The sequence below is a fragment of the Budorcas taxicolor genome, chromosome 4, assembly GCF_023091745.1.
Source record: "Budorcas taxicolor isolate Tak-1 chromosome 4, Takin1.1, whole genome shotgun sequence".
NCBI classification, from domain to species: domain Eukaryota; kingdom Metazoa; phylum Chordata; class Mammalia; order Artiodactyla; family Bovidae; genus Budorcas; species Budorcas taxicolor.
This window is the reverse complement of record NC_068913.1, coordinates 33,730,437-33,748,072: the sequence shown is the minus strand read 5'-3', so window position 1 is coordinate 33,748,072 and position 17,636 is coordinate 33,730,437. Positions and strand designations below refer to the sequence as shown.

The 17,636-nt window shown below is 39.2% G+C and overlaps 1 protein-coding gene across 1 annotated transcript in view; it reads right to left on the bottom strand.

Moving 5' to 3' along the window:
- The window catches only part of KLHL7 (kelch like family member 7), a 53,005-nt gene that overhangs the window by 8,835 nt on the left and 26,534 nt on the right, over positions 1–17,636 (bottom strand). The window contains exon 7 of the mRNA XM_052638674.1: positions 14,024–14,166. Within this exon, the coding sequence (XP_052494634.1) occupies positions 14,024–14,166 (143 nt within the window). The remainder of the gene's footprint in view (positions 1–14,023; positions 14,167–17,636) is intronic.

Here is a 17,636-nt window from a genome sequence, read left to right as displayed (position 1 = left end):
CTATCAGCACTTCACAAAAAACGCTGCTCACAGCACCACCGCTTTTTGTTTGAAGCCCATGCCTGTCTTCTATGAAAATATGTGGGGGAATGCTTCCAAAGTTACAGCTTGTTGGATCCTCCCCCTTTTAAAGCAAGGAAGCTACAGTGTTCTGGATGCATTCTGAAAATGGCTGAAAATAATTAGGGTCAGACCAAAATCCAGACAATTCCCAGTCTTATCAAGAAAAGCACTGTGTGTGATTGATTAATGCTGAGTTCCCTTTGGGAAAATCTGACTGATACCTATCATGCTAGCTCATCAAAGCATCATAGGGCATAAGAAATGATCTCTTCAGGAAAAAGAGCACCTGATGTAGAGTATCTTGACTCCCAGTAATGATAAACATTCTGCTTCTTAGGTGACCAGAGAAACAGAGCCTTAATCCCTTTTTTATTCTCAAAGTAGAGTCTATTGAGTCCCCATGGGCTACTCAGTGGTATGTTTATCGGTAGGCACACAAAACTGTAAGGTAAACATCATCCTGAAATTTCAGTTATAGTCAGTGGATTTGAAAAACTGAGGAAGAATATTTTAGAAATTTGTTTCCTTAGGGAAACTGCATAGTACAGAATGGGAAAAAGTAAGCAATAGAATATTCTATAGGGAGCAATATCTCAAAAGCAAACAAAGTTAATCTCTACCATATTATGCAAATTACTCATAATTCCTACGTGACCAGGTTGAATAGCAGAGAAATACAATTTTATTAATGTTATATTTAGTGAACCTCAAGTCTTGCCACTCTTATACCCAATTTATTTGATATTAGAAAGTAATATGCAAACGATTCCAAAGATATCTTTAAGAACGTTTCCAAGCGCTTCCTTAACTTCAGGATGAGAAGGTTGGTCAGACATTCTTTGAAATGGTGTCTAACATCTGCTACTCTTCAAAATAAAAAGAGCTACCCATGCAGATGCTGGAACTAAGAAAACAAAAATGCTACTTTTTTTTAGCTCAATGAACTTACATAGACACAAGGACATGAGGTTCAGAAGAGTGAAGTAATTTGAAAGAGCTTGGTAACAATAATTCTAACCTTCCAGTACTACTCAAGGACCTGAGTAGGGAATGGATGATTATTAAGTCATACAGGGCTAGGTTATGCTTATTACTTAAGAATTGAAATAAACTACTCTCTCAGAACTCTAAGTCCAAGGGAACTGATTAGCTAGTGTGTATGCATGGTGTGTGTGAGACACAGGAATAGGCATATACTTCTATCTACTTGCAATTTGGGCTCTGATTTCTCTAGAAGTCCTCAAAGTTTTTAAATCTTTTCTGACTCTTCCACTATACATGTTAAACACTATGCTTGCTAAATATTAGCCATATATAATATTCTGCCTAATAGTTCATCTTCTAGGCAGATAAGTGAAATGACCTTTCTTTGTAAGAATTTCTACCTAGAATGAAAAATAAGACTTCATTTCACATAAACAGTAATGTTTCATACTTGGGCTCATTATATGTATCTGTCAGGTGTTGTTAAATGCACCTGTATCATCTGGCTTAGATTGTATGCAGGGGAGTTTATGGTATTTTTTCCTGTGTGTGTATGGGCCAAGCTCCCTTGGAAATATGCCCAATTCCTTCAATCTACGCTTCATCCAAAATAGAGAATGTGATTTAACATCTGCCCTTTAATAAGTTATATACTGTCTAGGAGATGTGCGTAGTTGAAGAAGCAAGCAGAGAGGGGAAAACAACAGATGGGAAGTCAGGCCTGTCAGCTTAGTGGATGTGAGTGCCAGGTCTTATTCCACTGACGGGACCACTCCCAATCCTGTAGGTGGAGGAAGAATTACTTACGGCTGTCTGCACACATGGACTATGGGCAAGGTAAAAGCACATGGAGCTTTCATGTTAGCAACAGATGGATGAATAGCACTAGAGTCACACTGTATATTTGTGAGCAGGAAATTGTTACCCTAAAAATATAATTTAATTCAGTTAAGTTTTATTATCCATTCTAGGCAAAGTTGGCTTAAACTCAACATTCAAAACACTAAGATCATGGCAGCCGGTCCCATCACTTAATGGCAAACAGATGGGGAAATAATGGAAACAGTGACAGACTTTATATTTTGGGGCAGCAAAATCACTGCAGATGGTGACTGCAGCCATGAAATTAAAAGACGCTTTCTCCTTGGAAGAAAAGTTATGACCAACCTAGATAGCATATTCAAAAGCAGAGACATTAATTTGACAACAAAGATCTGTCTAGTCAAAGCTATGGTTTTCCAGTAGTCATGTATGGATGTGAGAGTTGGACTATAAAGAAAGCTGAGTGCCGAAGAATTGATGCCTTTGAACTGTGGTGTTAGAGGAGACTCTTGAGAGTCCCTTGGACTGCAAGGAGATCCAACCAGTCCATCCTAAAGGAATTCAGTCCAGAATATTCATTGGAAGGACTGATGTTGAAGCTGAAACTCCCAATATTTTGGCCACCTGATACAAAGAAGTGACTCATTGGAAAAGACCCCAATGCTGGGAAAGATTGAAGGCAGGAGGAGAAGGGGACAACAGAGGATGAGATGGTTGGATGGCATCACCGACTCAATAGACATGAGTTTGAGTAAGCTCCGGGAGTTGGTGATGGACAGGGAAGCCTGGCGTGCTGCAGTCCATGGGGTTGTACAGAGTTGGACACAACTGAGTGACTAAACTGAACTAGGCAAGGTTCTACGCTTAGCTGCTGAGAAGATATGAAAATGAGAAAACTGGGAAGTCTAGAAAAAACACAGGTAGAAGGATTTGTTTTGAAAAATCACCTCTGCATGCATCCCCACATACTATAGAGACACACCCAAGTATAAAGTCCTGTCTTTCCCGGTACCAGTCAACCTTTCTTGCCTCTGCTGTGATACATCACATTCTAGACTTTTTTCAGGATCAAGACTTTTTTTTGCAAGCTTCTCTGATTTCCTTTTTCTGAATTCCTACCACACTGAAGTTTGGAGTTGACGACAGTGTACTTCATTACATCTTGTGTGATTTTTCAGCTGTAGGACACTGCTACAGGAAGTGAAAAGCTTCCTGAGTTGATAGGATGTAGTATTTTTCTTCAAATGCCTTAAGGCAAAAATATCAGCCTGATATTTTCCTTAAGAGAGAAGTCTGATTTTATATAATCTGCATTCTGAAAACACATGAATCCTCAAATAATAGAAACACTACACATGTAAATTTTAATAAGCAAAATATGAAAAAAACTTTTTTAAAAAAAAGACTTGAGAACTTTTGTATCATTTTGAGAGAAAAGCAAAACTAGGGGAGAAAGGAGGTTTATGCCAGATGCCTCAGCATTCCTAGACATAGTTTCATGAAAAGTACACCTATATCTAAATTCCTTTTTTAAAGGAAAAAGTTAGAATCCATTCAGTTAATATTTTGTATGCTTTTGCTTTTTATGAAAAAATTTAACAATTAAGGTATATTCATACTTAGGATTAAATATATTCTTTTCTTTCTATCTATCTAAACTCTATCAGTAAGTTCCCCTCAAAGTTCCATGAAGCTTGCTGGGCAAATGCATCCCAGAGGGATCTCTTCTTTTCAGACCACCACTGCCATCATTACCTATTTTGTACTGAGAAAGTTAATTCTGAGGTAGGTTGATAAGGAGTCTGGGGCCCTCCTTATACAAATGTTTTATTTTTCTGCATTCCTTCACCTTAATCACATAAGATGGTTTTTTTTTTATTAAGATCTGAGTTATTATGGCAACAATCTATTTTGCCTAAGACCAACTTTATTCAAGCCCAGAACTAATGATTACACAACAAAACAACTCACCCTGCTCAGCGGTATGTTTTTCCTTAAGCTCTGTACTAATGATTATATTCTTTGGAACTCTGCATTCAAATGGGTCTATCTTTCCTTTTCTCCTTTGCCTTTCACCTCTCTTCTTTTCACAGCTATTTGTAAGGCCTCCTCAGACAAACATTTTGCCTTTTTGCATTTCTTTTTCTTGGGGATGGTCTTGATCCCTGCCTCCAGTACAATGTTCATCCATAGTTCTTCAGGCACTCTGTCTGTCAGATCTAATCCCTTGAATCTATTTCTTACTTCCACTGTATAATCATAAGGGATTTGATTTAGGTCATACCTGAATGGTCTAGTGGTTTTCCCTACTTTCTTCAATTTAAGTCTGAATTTGGCAATAAGGACCTCATGATCTGAGCCGCAGTCAGCTCCCAATTTTGTTTTTGCTGACTATATAGAGCTTCTCCATCTTTGGCTGCAAAGAATGTAGTCAGTCTGCTTTCCATATTGACAATCTGGTGATGTCCATGTGTTGAGTCTTCTCTTATGTTGTTGGAAGAGGGTTTTTGCAAACTCTATTAGCCTTTGTCCTGCTTCATTTTGTACTCCAAGGCCAAATTATAGCAAGAATAGAAAGGAGAGATAAGAAGTATTCCTGAGTGATCAATGGAAAGAAATAAGGAAAACAATAGAATGGGAAAGACTAGAGATCTCTTCAAGAAAATTAGAGATACCAAGGGAATATTTCATGCAAAGATGGGCACGATAAAGGCCAGAAATTGTATGGAACTAACAGAAGCAGAAGATATTAAGAAGAGGTGGCAAGAATATACAGAACTATATTAAAAAGATCTTCACGACTCAAATAATCACGATGGTGTGATCACTCACCTAGAGCCAGACATCCTGGAATGCGAAGTCAAGTGGGCATTAGGAAGCATCACTATGAACAAAGCTAGTGGAGGTGATGGAATTCCAGTTGAGCTATTTCAAATCCTAAAAAATGATGCCATGAAACTGCTGCACTCAATATGCCAGCAAATGTGGAAAACTCAGCAGTGGCCACAGGACTGAAAAAGGTCAGTTTTCATTCCAATCCCAAAGAAAGGCAATGCCAAAGAATGCTCAAACTACCTCACAGGCTAGCAAAGTAATGCTCAAAATCCTCCAGGCCAGGCTTCAACAGTACGTGAACCGTGAATTCCAGATGTTCAAGCTAGATTTAGAAAAGGCAGAGGAACCAGAGATCCATTGCCAACATCTGTTGGATCATCGAAAAAGCAAGAGAGTTCCAGAAAAACATCTACTTGTGCTTTTTGGACTACGTCAAAGCCTTTGACTGTGTGGATCACAACAAACTGTGGGAAATCCTTCAAGAGATGGGAATACCAGACCACTTGACCTGCCTCTTGAGAAATCTGTATGCAGGTCAGGAAGCAACAGTTAGAACTGGACATGGAACAGACTGGTTCCAAATCGGGAAAGGAGTATGTCAATGCTGTATATTTTCACCCTGCTTATTTAACTTCTATGCAGAGTACATCATGAGAAATGCTGGGCTGGATGAAGCACAGGCTGGAATCAAGATTGCTGGAAGAAATATCAATAACCTCAGAAATGCACATGACACCACCCTTATGGCAGAAAGCAAAGAGCTAAAGAGCCTCTTGATGAAAGAGAAAAACGAGAGTGAAAGTTGGCTTAAAACTCAACATTCAAAAAACTAAGATCATGGCATCTGGTCCCACTACTTCACGGCAAATAGATGGGGAAACAATGGAAACAGTGACAGACTTTATTTTGGGGGGCGGCAAAATCATTGCAGATGGTGACTGCAGCCATGAAATTAAAAGATGCTTGCTCCCTGGAAGGAAAGCTATGACCAACCGAGATAGCATATTAAAAAGCAGAGACATTAATTTGACAACAAAGGTCCATCTAGTCAAAGATGTGGTTTTTCCAGTAGTCACGTACAGATGTGAAAGCTGGACTATAAAGAAAGCTGAGTGCCGAAGAATTGATGCTTTTGAACTGTGGTGTTAGAGAAGACTCTTGAGAGTCCCTTGGACTGCAAGGAAATCCAACCAGTCCATCCTAAAGGAAATCAGTCCTGAATATTCATTGGAAGGACTGATGTTGAAGCTGAAACTCCAATACTCTGGCCACCTGATACGAAGAACTGACTCACTGGAAAAGACCCTGATGCTGGGAAAGATTGAAGGCAGGAGGAGGAGGGGACAACAGAGGATGAGATGGTTGGATGGCATCACCAACTCAATGGACATGAGTTTGAATAAACTCTGGGAGTTGGTGATGTACCGGGAAGCCTGGTGTGCTGCAGTCCATGGGGTGGCAAAGAGTGGGACACTGAGCTGAACTGAACTGAATGACTATATAACAACAATGTATCTTGCTCAAGGACAGTTTCTCCCTCTTACCAGGAACCTTCTGACCAATCATGTTATTTTAAGACTTATGTTGTAGGAGTGGGCCTGGTATGATATTTTTATTGTTACCAGTTAAAGAAGTATATACGGTCTTGATAAGACTGAGTGGGACACTCTGCCTCCTTCTGATGTCTATATCAGAAGCTTTCTCTATCCCTTTTTCACTGTCATAAAACTCTGCTACACAAAAGCTCTAAGTGATCAAGCCTTGTCTCTGGTCCAGAAGCTAAATTCTCTTCTTCAGAGATCATGACTCTGACACAGTTCAAGGTAAGCTATCAGTATCACGACTTTTAACTGGTTACATTCAGTGGCTGCTTTACTGACTGCAGCCTCCGTCTTCTCTAACTGCTTCAAGGTTGTGTACACCTCATACACTTTGAGTTTGAGGGACAGGACTGTGATATATATCCTTCACAATCCCTGCTGCTGCCCAACCCCAAAATTTCAAATTCTGGTTAAACTGCACTTTACAACCAGCTGACTGGTACAGTACGCTGTCATACAATCTCTTGTCATTTATAACAAGTTAATTATCTTTTATACTGATTACCAATTTTCAAAGAAAATCATCACAAGAAACCTCTCTGAGCACGATTTAATCCTTCTAGAATAATAGTTCTTACTGTGCCTTGGGATCATGATATGATCAATTACCAAAGGTAGCCAATAGTCATTTCCAAGTGACATGATATAGTAAAAATAGGGATAATTTCTTTCATTCCCAGTTGGTTTTCTTCAGCCTGACTCTTGCCCCGCTAGCATTGCATTTATGTACCCACTACCCTCTAGCTAATTCCAGGATGACTAGAATCCTTCGAAACACCACATAGATTTATCTTTCCTAGTCACCTCATCCTTTCCCACCTAGGGCCGTCAATCAAATGCCTACAACTTTGTTTCTGTCTTCTCTCAGTCTTTTAAGGGGACTCATCTGTTAATTGGTAATAATTATGGCTGACTGTGGCTTATGAGAGTGACTCTGAAGTCATCCCTCCTATGGTAAGTTGTATTTTCAAAGTTTCTTGTGCAGACACAGTGATTAAACACAAAAGGAACTGATCCCTGAAGCGGGGAACTTCAGGTACCACACCTATGTGGGGTACAAGGGCTGTGAGGCTGACTTTAGAAGAAAACTACAAAAGTGTGTTATGGAGATGCTTGATAAGGAAAAAAAAAAGAGGCTATCAATATTCCTGTTTTGGAAAACATTCTAGGAAGGTACTCTACTGAGAATTCACCTCAGAATGTGTTCCAATCTCTTCTGTCTGAACTTGAGGACCACCAAACTGCCTGCAAACAATCAGGTGTGAGAAGTACTTAATGTGCATAAGCTGCAAAGAACACTGGTTTTACCACTGTTACCTATTATACTGACAACTAAGAATGTTTAAAGGACACCCATGTTGACCCATACTTGTATTCCAGCAATGTCAGTCCCTGGGGGATACAGCTATGGGTCCAACCCACCTGGAATTACTGCTGTCCTTTGTGGAGATTCTGTTCTGACAGATGCTCCTAATCATTTCAGCAGCACTCCCTCTTGGACTTCAGTACACTATTTGTACAACACTCTGCTGGTGACAAACACCACTGATGCACTCTTACAAAAACTTCTCTAATTTTTTAATGTAATAACATTTTCCTATAAGGTTTATACTTCTTTTATGCACAAGGCTTTTAAAATCATATGCAACATATAATTGCCAAGTTCCACCTTGATGATAGTGTAGGAACGTCTCCGTACACATTGGGCCAGACACTAAGCTCAGTGATGAGTCTACTTCAGAGCTGTGAGCAGGAAAAGGTACTTAGAGGCAATTCTCTGGTGGTCCAGTGTTAGGACTCCGTTCTCTCATTGCCGAGGGTCCTGGTAGGGGAACTAAAAGCCCCACAAGCTGTGTAGTGAAGCCAAAAGAAAAAGACACTCAGCATAAACCTTTTGAATCTGATGGTTCTGTAAAACATGGCACCATTGGTTTTCTGCCTTTGCAACCAGGACTGGTCCTCACTGTGTTGTTCTTACTCCTTGTCTGGTTTTAGCAGGGTATATGCAGAATCCCTTTTTCTCTGAGGCAGAGTCTCCTATTTCTCCACCATGTGAAAGTGGTGAGCCAAGACCCCTACAAAGTTTTAAGCCCTCAAAGCTTATCATTTCACTGACAGGAATAGTCCAAATAATCTGGTCAATTAAGTCAACTTTTATTTTGGCATCAGTATTATAAAACATTCCCATGCTACAATTGAGAACACAAATTCTGAGAACAGAGCACTGGATTCAGACAAATAACTCTTCAGTAATCATTAAATACTTGATAAATATCAACAGGGACAGTGGGGAAGGGGAAGAGGAGACTCAGCAGAATTCATGAAAGGACGACAAGAACATATTCATTTTTTTCTTATCTTTCAATCAGCAATTAATATAAATATTTGCTGCTTCTCATGAGTGATATCCAAGGAATATCTAAAGACAACACTTTATAGGGATACTGCTTAATTCTAGATAATTCAATTAAGTAGTACTGCTTAAATTGTCTCTTTAAAGGAGATCAATTCAGTCAAAATAATCATTTGGAACAGGTATAGGACACATATTAATGGGTTCCATTATTGATAGCTAAAACCATTTTAACATCTCTGAAAATATTAAATTCAAGAATTTTAAAACAATTCCTATACAGTATTTATTATTAAGCAGTCTACTTGAAATGGAAAATGAAATAATGTTCACTCTGGAGATTCAAGGTAAATAATAACTTCTAGAGAAATCTGAAATGGAAAATGAAATAATGTTCACTTTGAGGATTCAAGGTAAATAATAAGTTAGAGAAATCAGCCTCCTGACTTTAAATATTTGAAATAATAAATACAATCAACTTATATTAAATAAGAGTAAATGGTGAAAATTTTTAAGATGTAGTTTTAGCAAAAAGAAAGGAGAGGGTGGAACTTCCATCAGAAATATTTAATAAATATTATAATGGGGTGCTAATAGTGTTAACATTAGGAAATGAGTAATAATTGATGGAATAAGAATGTTTTTATTGGTAGTTATATCCTCAATTATTTAAATTTTTCCACTATAAGTCTAAGAACTTGTGATTGAATATACAGAAGAGCACCAAGTATGTGCCATTTATAAGAGCAAAGCAAGACATCAAATGAGATTTCTGAAGTTACAGTCTCATTTCCAGGCTTGTGCAGCACACTCATCTTTTTTCAACTGTTCAATAAAAAAAAAAAAAATCAAGGAAATTGTTACAACTACAGGCTAGAAACAAGTGCTAGTAGTCATTCCATATTTGCCTTACTCTAAAAACAATGCTGTCTCCCAAGTGAAATCAGTATTCTCCTTGTACCTCTGTACATCAAAGCAGACATCTACTAATTTACCAAAATATACTTTAATTGCATTTTTAACTGTCAAAATTGACACCAGAGTTAGGAGGGGTGTAACTATCATCAACACCTGAAAGCTGTGGTCATAGAATTATAATTTAAGCTCCTGTGACTTCATATTTTTCTTGGGGGAGAAAAAGAACTGATAAGTTTCCTGCTCCTGACTCATAAGGATCCTGAAAAATTAAAAAACAATGAAATTAAATAGCCACTGAAATGTCAACAGTCTTAACATTACCTAGTATGAAATAGATGCGTAGGTGTATCAACCTGTTAAGCGCACTGACATTGTGCTTATTGCCCTGTGTTGCACAGGCCATCAGGCTTTATGGTACCTGCCATTCACTCAGTCTTCTAAGGAAGGAAACTAGATGTCTTCAGTTAAAAAAAAAAATCAGCCTATATTCTGACTGTAGATAGATATATGACCCAAAAGCCAGTCACAGGGACAGTCCAAATATGATGATATTTAACCAATCTAACCTGCCACTCCTTCCCTGGAGGTCTTTTTGGTATCTGGCAGCATATATCTTCCGTGGGTTATGAGTCACCACCATTATGGCAGAAAGTGAAGAACTACAGAGCCTCTTGATGAAAGTAAAAGAGGAGAGTGAAAAAGCTGGTTTAAAATTCAACATTCAAAAAACCAAGATCATGGCATCCAGTCCCATCACGTCATAGCAAATAGATGGGAAAACAATGGAAACAGTGACAGACTATTTTGGGGGATGGCAAAAATCACTGCAGCTGGTGACTGCAGCCATGAAATTAAAAGATGCTTGCTCCTTGGAAGGAAAGCTATGACCAACCTAGACAGCATACTGAAAAGCAGAGACATTACTTTGCCGACAAAGATCCATCTAGTCGAAGCTATGGTTTTTCCAGTGGTCATGTATGGATGTGAGAGTTGGACTATAAAGAAAGCTGCATACCAAAGAATTGATGCTTTTGAACTGTGGTGTTGGAGAAGACTCTTGAGAGTCCCTTGGACTGCAAGGAGATCCAACAAGTCCATTCTAAAGGAAATCAGTCCTGAGTATTCATGGGAAGGACTGATGCTGAAGCTGAAACTCCAATACTTTGGCCACCTGATACAAAGAACCAACTCATTGGAAAACACCCTGATGCTGGGAAAGATTGAAGGTGAGAGAAGGGGCGACAGAGGATGAGATGGTTGGATGGCATCACCGACTCAATGAACATGAGTTTGAGCAGGCTCCAGGGGTTGGTGGACAGGGAAGCCTGGCGTGTTGCAGTCCATGGTGTCGCAAAGAGTCAGACATGACTGAGCAGCTGAACTGACTGGTGACTCTTGATTGTTGCATCAGGGCCAGGTTGTGGTCTCCTCACTGGACTAGACTGAAGCAATCACTAAAACTTGGTTTATAGCTTACACTCTGGCTAGTGTGTATTTCTGTTACTATCTACCCAAGATCATTAGATGGAATTTCTTTTCAACTGACAGAGAAGATAAAGTTATTTCATAGTCTGACTTCAAGATCTCTAGACTCTAACTCTATGCTATAATCTCAGCTGCAGGAGCCCTGGTCTATCTCACCTTGCCAAAGGTCTCCTATGTGGATGCCTGTAACACTGATCAGTTCTGGAAACAGAAATGAACAGAAAATAGAAGGGATCCCACATGTCTTGGAAAGACAAGTGTTTCCCAAAACAAAAGTTATCCTAAAGTATGGTGTTGCTCACAACAGGGTTCCTAGATGTCCACGGGTCTGCAGCAGGGGTTGGCAAACTGCAGGCTAAATCCAACCAACTGACTGCTTCTGTAAATAAAGTTTGATTGGAATGCAGCCATGCCCATTTTTTAATGTATTATTTATGGCTGCTTTCCGGCTACAGCATCAGGTTGAGCAGTTATAGCAAAGAATATGTAGACTATAAAATTGCAACTGTTTATTATCTCTTTAAGAAAAAGTTAGCCAAGCCCTGATCTACATCATATTGGTATAACCCCTTGGAAATGAAGGACAGCTTGTTGCCCCAGGCATCTTCTAACACTTTACAGATGACACATATCCTGTGTTTGGGTGTCCTACATTTACGCTCTAACTGGGCAAACCAAAAAGCTGCCAGTTGTGAGCAAAACCTGGAGCAGCTTTCTAAGTGGGACAGGTGACAGAAGTACAGCTCAGCTGCTCAGGCTAGCCTGTGACCCTAGGGCATTGAGTTGCTGCTTATAACTTGAGGCATGTCCCAATATGACCACAGAGCACACCCCTGGGATTCTAGAGCAGGGCCAACCTACTTTAGGCAGGTACCATTTTTTCAGGAAATAGCTCCTGGCTGGCCACTAGGGTCTGACAGACAGCAAATGTCTGACACCAAGGGAAACCAGGTGAGCATATCGTTAACCCATTTTGAATAGTGTTACCTGACCTACCACATCAGCAATAGCATGGTTTCAATCCATGATCTAGTATTTAGACACAGAACTGGGCTTTTGGAGGTCTCAAAGGCACAGAACATCCAAATGGGATAATCAGACCCTTCCTCAGTAGGCTTCTCCCTCACCCAGGTTTATGTCTTCTTGGAGGTAGTCTTTCCACATCAGCTGACAAATTTGAGACCTGAGCTTGGTTCATCTGTGATAGTACTAGCCAAAAGTACTAGCTTAAGCATTACAGTCCCTTCAGGAATGGTACTAAGGCATAATATAGAAAAGACATATCCTGATATGGCAGATTTTCAAGCAGTTCCTTTAATTGTTCAGTATGTCATTCAGTAGAGGAAGCCTCAGGTCAGTTTTTTATCAACTGTCAGACAGTGACTAATGGTTTACCCAGATGGTTATACCTGAAATAAGCAAAAATGAAAAAAAAATGCTGACAAGGAGATTTGAGAAAGGATAATGTAGAAGCCCGCCCCACCCCCTTCTTCCAAAAGAAACAAGTTTGAGTCCCACATGAATTCTTACTGGAGTGCCCACAGCTGCAGCAAAGTCTTAGTAATCATGTGGTTAGGACTGTGTCTGCATCTTTCCTCCCCAGTGTGATGCTTGCTCAGTGGGCTTATGAGTGACTACAGTGCAGTGATAGATGCATGCATTATCTACATAAGTCAGTGGCTACAGAAGTTAATGAACCTTAATGAGAATGGATACATGTATATGTATGGCTGAGTCCTCTTGCTGTTCACCTGAAAATGTCACAACATTGTTAATCGGCTATACTCCAATATAAAATAAAAAGTTAAAAAAAAAAAAAAAAACAGCTAATGGCCCTTCCTTACCTGAGGCCTACGTGGCTATCCACTACTGGCTAGCACCCACTTTGTGGGCAATACTGACCGATTCTAAGAATCTGATTTGTTATCATACCTTGAGGGAACCAGTTAGTTACCTAATGCCATGCTGACTACACTGGAACTGTCCCATTATTGAAGGGACAAAGCTCCGTCCTCATTGGAATTGATATTTATTCTGGATTTGGACTGGCCCATGCTGTCTTTTGCACTCTTGACAACACTACCCTATGTGTATCACCACTATCGTATTATCTAGAAAGCCTCCAAGGACCCACTTCTCGGAGAAAGTAGTATCAGAAGTATCCTGATGTAAAAAGGATGCTCTGGACTCATCCAGGTATCTATCATCAACAAAAAATGGGGCTATAAGATGATGAAAGAGATTGTTAAATGCTGAGACTCAACATCAGTTATGGGTACCATTTTGCAAGGTCAGGTGCTATCTTTTTAGGATTATGGTATGTGTTCTGCTTGGCCAGTATATATAGCAATAGCAAAATACAGTATTATCTCTCCAACAGCCAAAAGTCACGGGTCTAAGAAACAAGAGGTAGAAATATGAATGGACTTGCTCATAATCTATTTTTAAAAATTGTGTTCCTAGACCTGTGACTCAAACTCTGCTGCCCAAATGGCATAATGTAAAACACATTAAAATTGGTAATAATATCTAGATGGTTGGACTAAAGGTAATTTTATCTTTTTCCTCATGATGGTCTAGATTTTTCACATTTTCTAGAAAGACTGTATTATTTTATATTCAAACATAATTACTAAAGGGGAAAATAAAACCCCATAGCTCCAGAAGCAGATTTTCATTGAAAATGGCACATAAGTAAAGCAAGGAGTTGCAAATTAGAAGAGCTGCTTTCCTTTTTTGATAATGGTTACTATGTAGCACTCCAGAGCAGTCACAGAGACATTTGAAATCTGACTAAGCCTCAGTTTCCTTATATGTAAAATGAGATATAACTATGTATCTCATAAGGTCTATGAAAGAACACCATAAATTATAACATCTCTGAGTCATTACTATCGGTGGTAGGTGCCAGTCTATCTGCTCAGTGCTTTTAGAGACAAAAACAAGGATAAAAGTTAGTTACCTTTGGGTTAAAATATCTACAAGACTGTGGTTGGGAGCCTCCAAACAGGGCTATGCGGTAGTCATGTTTCTTCCTTCTGGGCCTTGTACCTTCTACCAGTTCTTCTCGATCCTCTGGAGAAAGGAGATGATATCTCATCCCACCTGTAGAAAAATACATGGCAACTCTTCAAGAACTTCGGGCACTTTAACACTTACTTTGAAAAGGAAACAAAGCAGTGCTCTTATTTCTGTAACTTTTTTTTTCTATCATCTCTCTGACATTTATGGAAAGAGTGAGGGGGAATGAGGCAGGAGAAATGTATAATAATCTGAGTGCTAATCAATTTATCATTCTCCGTCATCACCATTAATGTTAAGATTGTCCTACCCACTTAGTAAATATAAGTGAATCATCTGGCTTTTCAAGCAACAGCAGCCATAATATTAATTATTGAAATTCAGATCTCCTAACCCAGCAGTTCTCAATCTTCACTGTACGTTAGAGTCACCTAGAAAATCTCAGAAACTATCGCTGGGGCCTACCCCAGCACAGTTAAATTGAAACCTCTGGTGGAAGGGTGGAGGCACTGGTACTGCCCCTTATATGTGGTTAAAAGATTAGCAACTTCATTATTTGGGAACTTGTTAGAAATACTGAATCCCAGAGCTACTGAATTAGAATCTGCATATTTAACAAAATCCAAAAGTAACTCAGATGCACATAAAACTTGGAGAAGTACTTACTGCTTAGATGATCCTAAAATGCAATGAGGATTCATAACTACTGTGATCTAAAATCATTCTTTAAGCAATTACTTAATTTTGCCAAGTCAAGGGACACACAACAATTAAAAACTTTTAAGATGTCATTTCAAATCAGTGTGGGAAAAGTAGATTATTCAATAAATGATGATAGTGATATGAAGAAGATACCCAACTTCATATTTTACTCTAAAGCAAACCCAAATCAACAGAATATTTTTAAATGTTTTTTTTAAAGCCTTATAAATGAACTAAAAGAAAAACAGGAAAAGTTAAAAAAAAAAATAGGCCCAGAATGAGGAAGCCTGAAAGTGAAAGTGAAGCCACTCAATCGTGTCTGACTCTTTGCAACACCACGGACTGTAACCTACGAGGCTCTTCCATCCATGGGATTCTCCAGGCAAGAATACTGGAGTGGGTTGCCATTTCCTTCTCCAGGGGATCTTCCCAACTCAGGGATTGAACCCAGGTCTCCTGCATTGCAGGCAGATGCTTTACCGTCTGAGTTACCAAGGAAGCCTAAGAAAAGACAAATAACACAGAAGCTAAAGAAAAGAAAAAAAAAAAAATTGAACTACATAAAATTTTAAGTTAAATTATTTCATAGCAAAAAGAAAAAACAAAAAATTAAAAGACAATGACAGGATTCCCCTGGTGGTCCAGTGGCTAAGACTGCACTCCCAATGCAGAGGGACCAGGTTTGATTCCTCATCTGGGAACTAGATCCTACATGCAGCAACTAAGACCCAGTGCAGTCAAAAAAATAAGTAAATGTTAAAAGAAAAAGACAATGACAAACTAGAAAAGAATTTATAAATCATATAAAAGACATATAAAAGATACTCAATAATATTAAGATGATCAAATAACAAAGTTAGATCATGTATCTGAACAAAGTTCATAGAAAAAGAACTAATTACAAGTAACTCTGAAAATATGAAAAGATGCTCATGTGCTCTAGTCAGAGAAATACACATTAAAATCAGACTTTCTCATACGTCAGACTGCACAAGATCAAACTATCTGGAACACAGGGTATGATAAAGGAAGCAGCATTCTCCTACACTGCTGGTGGAGACGTGGGTGAGTGCAAATTATCTGTGAAATTATTATTTCATACCTTTTAGCCAGCAAGTTCCCCCTTTAGGATTTTATCAACCTAAAGTTCACTGTCAGGGAAGTGGTTAAAAATTATGGTTATCCACACAATAGAATACTAAACATGGTTATTGAGATGAACAAGGAAGGGTAATATGTACACATAGGATGAATTCCAAGAAATAACGTGGAATGAAAAGAAGCAAGATGGGAAAATTCCCTGGTTGGGGAACCAAGATCCCACAAGCTGACAGGAAGGAAGGCAAGGGAGAAAGACATAGAAGAGTACACAGAGTGTGACATTATTTATTTTAAAAATTTATATCTTTATTTATATATATTTAGACATAATTTATACAAGCATTTGTCAATAAATGACTGTGTATGCACAGACTCAAGACTTCTTTTAGAAGGAATACAAGATAATAATGGTTACTTAGACTTTCCACTATCTACCCTTGAACTGTGTATGATGTACAGTATTACTGGTCCAAAAATAAAATAATGCAACCAATTTTCAATACATGCAGAAAACACTTCTGTTCATGATGCTGTGTTGGGCTTTTATAAGAGGAATATAGAGAGAAGACAGTTTTGGATAACAGGTTGTGAATGAATGAAAATCAGTATCGGTATTTCTAGCGTTTCTTTCCACTTTAGAGCATTAGTAGATCCACTGTGCATTAGAACAGCTGGCACCCTCAGCAGCCAAGACTCAGATGCCTACTCTCAGTCAGGGGTCAGCAAACCTTCTCCAGAGGGCCAGACAGCAAATATTCTGGGCTCTGTAAGTCACATTTGGTTTCTGTCATATATTTTTGATTTGTTTTTCCACAATCCTTTACAACTGTAAAAAGCCACTTTTCCTCATCCCCTCCTCTCCCACTCCAGGTGTAAGACTGTAGTACTTAAAAGTGTAGTTCCCTGACTAGCAGCACCACTTGGAAACTTGTTAGAAATCCCAATTATGGAACGCTACCCCAGAACAGATCTTGTGGGGTTTGAGAGCCACTCCACTGCTCTCGGAGGGCTCCACACAGGGCGGATGTGTCCTGTGCAATCTATGAACACAGTTCTCCCAACAAGAGAACACAGGCAGTGGGGAAGAAGAGATTCAGAAGGGGAAGGTTCCAGGCAACAGGCCAGGGGTGCAAGGGGCCGACTGTGGCCAACTGTGTCCACCCCTGGAGGAAGCACAGACTGTGGCTCCTTCACCGACGGGTTGTTTCTCTCCCAGGACAGGGCTGAGGACAAGCTCTCTGGGACCTTTCCCTGAGAAGCACCTTGCTCCTTAGGCTTATTCCTTTGGGAGTTAATCCTTCGAGAGGCAGGTACTGTCATTTGAAGATTCTGAGTAAGGACTTGGTCTGACCCTTTGTGGTGGCTTTGACTATGATCTTCATTTTAGGACTCATTTTCTTTTAGTTGTAAATTCTCTCAGTTTAGTTTCATTCTATATTCCTATCATCTTTTCTGTCTTTCTTCTACTCTCAGAAGGCAGCCTCTAGGTCAGATGGTAGGAAGGTAACAGTCGGAGGAAGGGAGGCCTTCTCTCCACTGAGCTTTATTCAGGCTTCAAAGCTGCGTGTGCCTAGTCAAGGAATTTTAGAACTGTTCTTTATTAGAACAAGACAAAACAAAAAAGGAAAATGTAACAAAGATTCCTGCTCAAGAGCCTAACCCCACACTTGGCTGGATTTCTGGAATAATCCCAATATTCTAAGTCAATTCAGAATTCACATAAGAACTAAACACTATACTTCATTTAGACT